At 43.3% G+C, this 9463-nt stretch overlaps 1 protein-coding gene across 1 annotated transcript; it reads left to right on the top strand.

The window, feature by feature from the left end:
* The first annotated feature begins 2570 nt into the window (after positions 1-2570).
* On the top strand, positions 2571-3518 carry LOC123376124 (olfactory receptor 52M1-like). Its single transcript, XM_045027884.1, has one exon. It carries the CDS (start codon positions 2571-2573, stop codon positions 3516-3518), a length of 948 nt encoding a protein of 315 aa, XP_044883819.1.
* The last annotated feature ends 5945 nt before the right edge of the window (positions 3519-9463 follow it).

The following is a 9463-nucleotide window of genomic DNA, read 5'->3' as shown; positions in this document are numbered from 1 at the left end:
ATCCAGTCGGGATCTGCAGTGATGGGGTGTTGGAGAATCCACCACTTTCCTTTGTGGTGTGTCCAAACGAATAATCACACTCAGTACTAGGTATTTGGCCCTTATATCTGACAAGAATGTCTCTGGCTTCAGCCTCCAGCCACTGGGTCTTGCTCTGCCTTTCTCTGCTAGATTACAGAGACCATTATTACCCATTGATTTCTCCCCATGACATTCTCCACTTGATTGTCTTTTTCATAAATTAAGTCCCTCACTCTCCAGCCTTTTCCCCAGCCTCCAATCATTTTCTGTAGCCTCCCCAATTTTTCAACATCCTTTTTGAAATGTGGACCCCAGGACTGGACACAGTCAGTTTCACCAATGCCATGGGCAGTGGGAAAAGCGTCTAGCGAGCTGGACCCATGCAAACAAAATGTTTTAATACAGTCAAATCCAAAATTATTCTCTCAGAACCAGGAATGGAGGCTCGACCCACAGGCAAGGGCACTTTCTTATGTACTGGGGGGATCCTGAAAAGACCATTCTGCCAATATTTGGGGCATCTGCAGATTTTTTCTTCAGTGATTTTCTGTTTCTATACAGATCATTGATGGAAATATTGAATAGCATCGGCCCTAGAACTGATCCCTGCAGAACCCCACTCACCCCATTCACTGACAATGGCCCATTGATAACTGTTTTCTGAGATCTGTTAATTAGCCAGATTATATCCATGTTACATATGCTCTATTGATATAGCACTGTGTTCATTTTTAATTTTCCAATATTAAACCAAATGCTTTGTAGAAATCAAAGTTTATTGCATCTGCACGGTTTCCTTGATCAACCAAATGTGCACTCTCATTAAAGGATAAAGTCAAATTTATTTGACAAGACTGATTTTCCATAAAATCAACTGTTGAATGGCATTAATTATAATCCTAGACCTTAATTTTAAACCAATCCAATACCAGCTTTTCCATTGTTTCCTAACCTTCTAAAAAGTTCTTGTTTTCTTCCCTATTCTAAATACTTTCTGTTTAACACTGGTGCCTGATTGCATATTTCTGATTCCAAAGAGATGTGTGTTCGATTTGTCAGTTCGTAATTATTGTGTTCATAAGTCTGTGGTTCCACTATGAATTCTGTTTAAAATCCCCCTTGACTTCTCATGGAGTGGAAAGTGTTCCATCACCTCATGTGATTTGAATACCGCCTTCTGCTTACTTCCGAATGCAGAGCAACATTATTTCTTGAACACATCTACATTTTCTGCAACATTAACAAGTTTACTTTCTCCCTCTCATAATTGGTGTCAAACGCGTCTGGGATTTCTTTTCATCTTAATATACTTAAAAACCTCTTTTTTGTGATATGTAGTTCTGTCAAACATTGAGTTTTCCCCAATCTCTTTAACAATCCTTTCCAGTTTTCATAACATCCAATTTGTATTGCTTGCTATATCTATTTCCTTTTTCCCGCTCCCCTCCCCACCCCAGTTACTGCCTCCTCTTTCTCACTGAACCAGCTTTTTAGTCAAAGTTATCCACTTTTTTCACTGTGAAATTCTGGCTGTTTAGCTGCCTAATGAATTCCTATAACAAACTCATAACTTTCATTTCCATTTTTCTGTCTCCATTCCCCCCCCCAATCCGTTTCGCTCATAATTTGCCTCATTTTAGGGGAAATATTTTTAAATCACGAAGCGTCTATAGATATTATTGCTTGGGAACTGTTCTCTCTTTGTCCATTTGAATGTAATAAGCTCCATTCTTTATTTTCTTCTCCTCTATCATTTGCTCCCTTGTTTGTCTCTTCTCTAAACTAAACTGTCCCAGATTTTCAGTATACTGCACTAGGATAGTCTCCCCCCTTCTCATAGACTGTATCAGAAACTCCCTTTTTAGCTGCTCTATTCTTTACAGAGATTGGGTGAGAAAAACAGAGTGCATGTGTAGAGCAAGTTAGTGTCCATCCCATTCCTTAGGCATCCGAACATTGTCTTTGTTTTGCCCACTACTGGGAATGAGCCGGTGTTTCCGTGGAGCCCAGGTCTTTTCACTGAGGTGTTTTCTACCTGGGATGTTTCCCCTGCCACATGACTAGACAAAGATTTGGTTATTTTCCAATCTCAGATGTTTAGCAACCATGTTAATGGGGAAATCCCTACAGTATGGATTCTCCGTCCTGGATTTCATTGCATTAAGGAACGATGAGGGATAACCAGTATCCACAATCCTGTTTGCTGTGGGTGCCTATTAAGGTTTCCCACATCATAATGTGTGAGAATGATTGATGCATGGAGCACCATCTTGTGTGCAATTGGCATTAATAGAGTCAGTGGTTCAGAATTAATTTCTCTGAATAATAAAAATAATTTCAGTGTCTGAAGAGCCACCAATCTGCTTCACCCATGACAACACTGTTCAGTAGTGCATGTAGTGTCTAATATTAACATTGTTTCTCCATCCAGGCCTTTCTACTGTGACCATCACCCGAGAGCCTGGGCACATAAAGGAAGTCAATAAAACATATGGTACATACAGGAGACACGATTCTGCTTCAGAGCTCGACACCTTCTCCCCTACTCTATGTCAGATTCCAACACAACTGACTTCACCAACCCCTCCACATTCATCCTACTTGGCATTCCTGGCCTGGAAAGGGCCCATGTCTGGATCTCCATCCCTTTCTGCACCATGTACGCCATAGCCATCTTGGGGAACTTCACCATCCTGTTCATTGTAAAGAGAGAGCGAAGCCTCCATAAGCCCATGTACTATTTCCTCTGCATGCTGGCCATCACCGACCTGAGCATGTCTACGTCCATCCTACCTAAAATGCTGAGCATTTTCTGGTTCAATTCCAGGGAGATCAATTTCAGTGCGTGCCTCATCCAGATGTACTTCATTAACTGCTTTGCAACAATGGAATCAGGGATTTTTCTGGCCATGGCTTTTGATCGCTATGTGGCCATCTGCAATCCTCTGAGACATTCCACCATCCTGGCAAACCGTGTGGTGGTGAAGATTGGCCTGGCCTTGGTACTGCGTGGCTGCTTACTCATATTGCCATATCCTTTGTTGGCGAGTCGGTGGCCATATTGCAAAACCAACATCATCCCCCACACGTACTGCAAGCACATATCTGTGGTGAGTCTGGCCTGCGCCGATATCCGCCTCAGTAGTAACTACAGCCTCTCTGTGACAGTCTTTACTCCAGGTCTGGATGTGTTTTTTATTGCTGTGTCCTATATCCTGATCCTCAAGGCTATCTTCAGCCTTCCCACAAAGGACGCCCGGCTCAAGACGTTTGGGACCTGCAGCTCCCACCTCTGTGCCGTTTTTACCTCTTACATAACATTTGTCTTCTCCTTTGTCATGCACCGGTTTGATAACACTGTGCCCCTGTATTTGCCCATTCTCATGGCCAACATCTACCTTCTGGTGCCCTGCATGCTACACCCCCTCATCTACGGGGTGAGGACCAAACAGATCAGGGACAGGCTGCTCTCACTATTTACTCCTAGAAGGACCTAAAGTTCCCTCCTGGTGCTCAGATTTTCAGACTGAGCTCCGTGCAGAGCTGGTTGGTGACAAAGTGCTGGGCCCTCTTCCCTGAATCACTTACTGGGCTGTCAAAGGGCATTAAACACTTTACTGAATGTACGGTGCTGTGTTAGCATGACAATCTGGGGAATCGGTCTATGCACAACTCATGAAGTTGTCACCTTTCTTATTGCTTGTAACTGGACCCCCAAGACCTCCCCTTTGCCACTCCTTCCAAGATGGCCACATGCCTGTTCTGCCTCTTCCCTGCAGGCCCTCTCTATCGCTCGATCTTCTCATCTCTTCCCCTCCCTTGTCACTTGCGGGATCAAATCCATGTCCCTCCCTCCAACCTCCACAGCCAGTAAGGGAGCCATTTCAGGATATTTTGGGGAGGAGGGAAGTTTAACTGTGATTCCGGGGTTACTTAGGCTCCTAAAAACGTGAGTATTTTGGCAGATAACTGAGCAATTAAAGGAGCACTGTATGGAAGAAAGAAAATTAAAGAAACATAAGACCCACTCAGCTCTAATGCATATTCTGCCATCTTATGGTAAATCACTTAAGGGACACTGGTAAGGTTTAAAATGTTAATGTACGTTCTTATTTTGTTACCTTTGTACAGAGAGGAACCCCATCAGGACTCCTGGATTCTATCTTGGCTCTGGGAGGGAAGTGGGGTGTAGTGGGTTACAGCAAGAGGCAAATACATCTGGGGTCTATATAAGAACATCAGAATAGCCATATTGGGTAACACCAATGGTCCATCTAGCCAACTATCCTCTCTTCTGAGAGTGGCCAATGCCAGGAGCCCCAGAGAGAATGAACAGAACAGGGAATCATGAAGGGATCCATCCCCTGTCATTCAACCCCAGCTTCTCGTAAACAGAAGCTAAGGACACCATCCCTGCCCATCCTGTCAAATAGCCACTGATTGACCCATCCTGCATGAACTTATCTTTTCAGAACTCTTTTTGAGACCTGATCTACACTGCGGGGGTGTCAGCTAAGTTGGAGTAAATTCTGCAACTTCAGCTACTAAAATAGTGTAGCTGAAGTCAAAGTCCTTAGAGCTACTTAGCGCAGTAGATCGACTGTTGCTGCTCCCCCGTCGCCTCCGCCTACGCTTTTCGCTCCGGTGGAGTATCGGAGTCGATGGGAGAGCATTTGGTGGCCGATTTATCGCGTCTTCACAAAAAGCAAAAATTGACCTCCAGTAGATCGATAGCTCCGGAGGTAAGTGTAGACATGACCATAGTCTTGCCCCTCACTACATCAGCTGGCAAGGAGTTCGACTGGTTCACTATGAAGAAATACTTCCTTTTGTTTGGTTTAAATCTGCTGCCTATTAATTTCCTGGGGTAACCTCCAGTTGTATTATTTGAAGGAATAAATAACATTTTCTTATTCAATTTTTCCCCACCATTCTCTCATACCCTGCACCCCCAGTCATATTAATCTTTCTCCTTTTGGAAGCAGTTCCATACTCCTAATCATTTTTGTTGCCATTTTCTGTAACTTTGCCTATTCTAATATATTTTGTTTTAGGTTGGGCTAGCAGATCTGCATGCAGTATTAAATTTGTGGATGCACCATGGACTTATATAGAAGCAATATGATATGTTTATATATTAATACAATTAATCGGCCACTGGTTTAAAAGAAAACAAAGGAATGATACACACAACTCAAGGTTAACCCATGGAACTCTTTGCCAGAGGATGTTCTGAAATCCAATACTATAACAGGGTTCAAAAAAGTACTAGATAAATTCATGGACGATAGGTCCATCAATGGCTATTTTCCAGGATGGGCCGGGGTGATGTCCCAAACTCTGTTTGCCAGAAGCTGCAAATGGGTGATGAGGGATGCATCACTTGATGATTAGCTGTTCGGTTCGTTCCCTCCAAAGCACCTGGCATTGGCCGCTGTTGGAAGACAGGATACTGGACTAGATGGACCTTTGGTGTGACCCAGTCTGGCCGTTCGTACATGTTTATGATGACTGAGGTAGAAAATGGAGGGAAGATGTTATATTGTGTTTATCTGGATCTGGGTACCTCTTGTGCTGCCTAAAGTAGAGGAATTGTTTTAGCAACCTGTGACCGGGGTGACAGGGGACTCCAAACTGAGATTGTTCAATAAAGGCAAACTGCAAAGAATGGGGCTGACAGTCCCCAGAATGGGTAATTATTCCAATACTTAGATTTGGCCAGCCAGCAAGAACAAATCTTTCACAATGATTTACACCGAAGTTAAAACACTGGTCCCTTAAAGCCACCCAACTTTGGGCTGCCACCCACACAGCCAAGTCAAGTACGATGATGAGTATTGAAAATCTTCTTCCTCATATAAAACAGTTCTACCGATCCCAAAGGATTGGACACAGCACCTCCCAGGTCAATGAATATTTCAGCTCCAACCCAAATACACAGTTTCTGCCCATTTTTTATTAATTAAACTAAAATTTATTGAAAAGAAAAGTGACTGAGTACTGGTGAAACGATCATTTTACATACAGACATGAATGGAGGTAATCAATATGTATTAAATCCATGGTGCGCCCACATTTTGAATACTGCATGCAGATGTAGTCGCCTCATCTCAAAAAAGATATAATGTAATTGGAAAAAGTTCAGAAAAAGGCAACATAAATGATTAGAGATATGGAATGGCTTCTGTATGAAGAGATATTAGTAAGACTGGGTCTTTTCAACCTGGACAAGAGACAGCTAAGGGGAGATATGACTGAGGTCTATAAAATCATGACTGGTGTAGAGAAATTAGATAAGCAAGTGTTGTTTATTACTCTTCATTACACATGAACTCGGGGTCACCAACTGAAATCAATAGGCATCAGGTTTAAAACAAGCAAAAGGAAGTATTTCTTTCCAGGCAACCTGTAGAACTCCTTGCCAGACAATATTGTGAAGACCAAGACTCTAATGGGATTCAAAAAAGAACTAGATAAATTCATGGAGGACAGGTCCATCAATGGCTGTTAGCCAGAATGGGTAGGGATGGTGTCCCTAGCTTCTGTCTGCCAGAAGCTTGGAATGAGTGACAGGGTTGGATCACTTGGTGATTCCCTGTTCTGTTCATTCCCTCTGGGGCAGCTGGCCCTGGCCACAGTCGGAAGACAGGAGACTGAAAAGATGGACCTTTGATCTGACCCAGTATGGCCGTTCTTATGTTCTAAAGATCTAAAGTCAATTTCATAGTAGAGATGATGAGAATACCAGGTATGTCCAGGGAGAAACTGGAAATCTGATGAAGCTTAAGCAGGATTGAGGTAAAAAGCATCATGTTACAAGAGCCCTTTAGACAGTTCCTGGGATGGAAAATATACTTTTGAAGTAAATTTCTATTTCCTAATTATCACTGGTAATTAACTACCTGATTAAGATAAGGTAATTATCAATTAGGCCGTTTGTACATGATTAACCAGAAACTTCAAAGAGACATATAGAAATGGTATTACTACACCAACGATTCAGCTAATAATATTTCCTTTTGATCTCAGAATTATCTGAATACCCTCGTGTAGAAATCATTGGCTTACATTGTTAACTCTAACAAGCTCTAGGCAAACATAGACTACCACAGTCACGGTCTCCGTCCAATTCTTTAACAATACAAGTCCACATTTCACAGCTCTAGCCTATGTCCCACGGAATGGCCCTAACTCCCATGTGCATACTTTCTAACATGGCTCTGAATCTGGTGACATTAACCTTCAAGCTGCTTGACCCATTCTGGCCATGTGTCACATAACAACTTTTTTACCAGGCCTGGGCCTCTTTCCTTTAACAATCATGTGCCCCCCATAAGAGAAACTGGAAACAGATTGAACCAAAGTGTAAGCTTTTGTGGGCTACAGTCTACTTCATTGGATGCATAGAATGGACCATATAGTGAGGAGATATAGATACATACAGAGAACATGAAAAGGTGGGAGTTGTCCTACCAACTCTAAAAGGCTAATTAATTAAGATGAACTATTGTCAGCAGGAGAAAAAAATGTTTCTAGTGATAATCAAGATTTCCCATTTGTCAAACTGTCTGAAATGGGCTATCTTGATTATCACTACAAAAGATCACAACCAAAATCTCTTAACCAGAGACCAATCCAGGCAGCACTCGGGTGGCCAGGAGGCTCTGTTCCATTGGGATTTGCCATGAAGATGTTGATGGTGACTGATATCCTGTGACAAAAGGTCTGTCGATATATGTGATGATCAGTGGGTCAGAGAAGTCTCCAGAGCAGAGAGAGCACCCCAAAGCACCCTAGCTCTTGTCCTAATTGAGCATGACAAGGCCAGTGGTTGAATCCTGGGCCAGCCTTGTCAGGATTATGAGGATTCTGCCACATAAGAGAGTGGAAGGGGAGTCCTCAGGGTCATCCAGGACTGTAGGTAAAGGGACTGGGAGCGAGGTCTCTGATCCTTTCAATAACCAATTCCATGGGGTAGCGTAGAAACCTGGAAAGTTCCCCAGAAGAGAAAGATGATTCTCCGTTTCCATTTGTTAGGAATTCTTCAAAGGACTCACCTTCCCTTTTTTTTTTCAGCTGAAACCTTTACCCTTGGAATGTTTTTCTCTTTTGCGGTACTCAAGGCTCTTCAAATTTCTGCACAAGTGTGAAATAACCTGTTCCCTCTGCCTGCCTGAGACCACGTCTACACTACACACATTTCAGCAGGACAGCTGTATCGCTGCCCCTGAGCCGCTGTAAGGTCTGCCATGTAGAGCTCTCCTGCTGCCATAATTAAACCACCCCCAACAAGCATGTCCCACTCATAAAATGCTGTCCACAATGGCCCTTTTCTTTGTGTTTTTTGTCTTTCTTTTTTGAGTTTCTTTGTGTTTTTTCCATACCCCCCAGGCAATAAAACTTTAGTGACAAATGTGCTAGTGTAGACAAAGCCTGAGTTGCATGCTAAAAAAGACACCCACTGCCTCAAGTTCTGCAATGTTTAAGAAGATTGAAATTTTCTGCTGGTTTCTTTCTCAGCAAACCCAGCTGCTTGCATAGCTATATCTTCCCGGGGCCTGCTGCATTACCCAGGAGTTTCAACTCCTTGGAGGCTTTCAGTTGTTCCATCTCAAGGATGGCGCCTTCATTTCTTCATCACAGCCCTCTCCTCTTCTCTCCCCTCTGATACAAGAGGTTGCCCTAGGACTTCATAAGAAGGATTCACAGTCTGCACTCGAAGAAGGAGGAGTGAGTAGAACTAAAGCAGAGTTACAAAAGCTAACGGAGAGCCCTGCGCTCCAGCTGTGTGTCCGGTGATGCCACCACTCGATGGCCTGTTCCCGCTAACCCCAATCTGGTTCCCCCTGAACATATGCCTCTGGAGGCTTCCACAATACAAATAATAACCATAAATGATAAACACAATAATCCAGTCAAATCAGGACCTAGCCACACCCCCCTTTTGCCTTAAGCTACAGAAGAAGGTTAAACCATATTTGCAAGCGATAGAGTTTAAGTAACTTGAATACTGGTGGACACGGTGCCCTGTTGGGATCAGACAGGAGAATTTATTAAGCTTCATTCCAGTGCTTAAAATCCCAGATGTTCTGCACCAGAGAAATACTCTCAATTAGCCAGATGAGCAGGTATCGAGTTCAACTATGTGAATTCAAGCACCGTCCAGCTGGGGCAGTCCTGGAACATTATATTTCAGTTCAACCTGGGAGAGATGAGAGGAAATGAAATGAGAGGGAGATAACAAAACCATTGCAAACACTAATCCAGTCGCTAGACTGCCTGCAGGGACACCCTTGTTCAGATTCACCTTGAGAGGATGGACAAGGCTCAGGCTCCCTTTTCCAGCCTTTCCCCTGCATCCCACCCAAAAGACAGGCCATGCCAGAGTTGGAATCCATTTCCCTCTTGGTGTGAGGGAGAGGCCATCGTTATGGCAGGGAAA

This window comes from Mauremys mutica, chromosome 1 (genome assembly GCF_020497125.1).
Source record: "Mauremys mutica isolate MM-2020 ecotype Southern chromosome 1, ASM2049712v1, whole genome shotgun sequence".
In the NCBI taxonomy this organism is placed as follows: Eukaryota; Metazoa; Chordata; order Testudines; family Geoemydidae; genus Mauremys; species Mauremys mutica.
Note: the sequence above shows the minus strand (reverse complement) of the source record. Positions and strands in the feature narration are given on the sequence as shown.

Bases quoted from the DNA above. Each gene is read 5' to 3' on its own strand.
- LOC123376124 (XM_045027884.1), top strand. From the start codon at position 2,571: ATGTCAGATTCCAACACAACTGACTTCACCAACCCCTCCACATTCATC.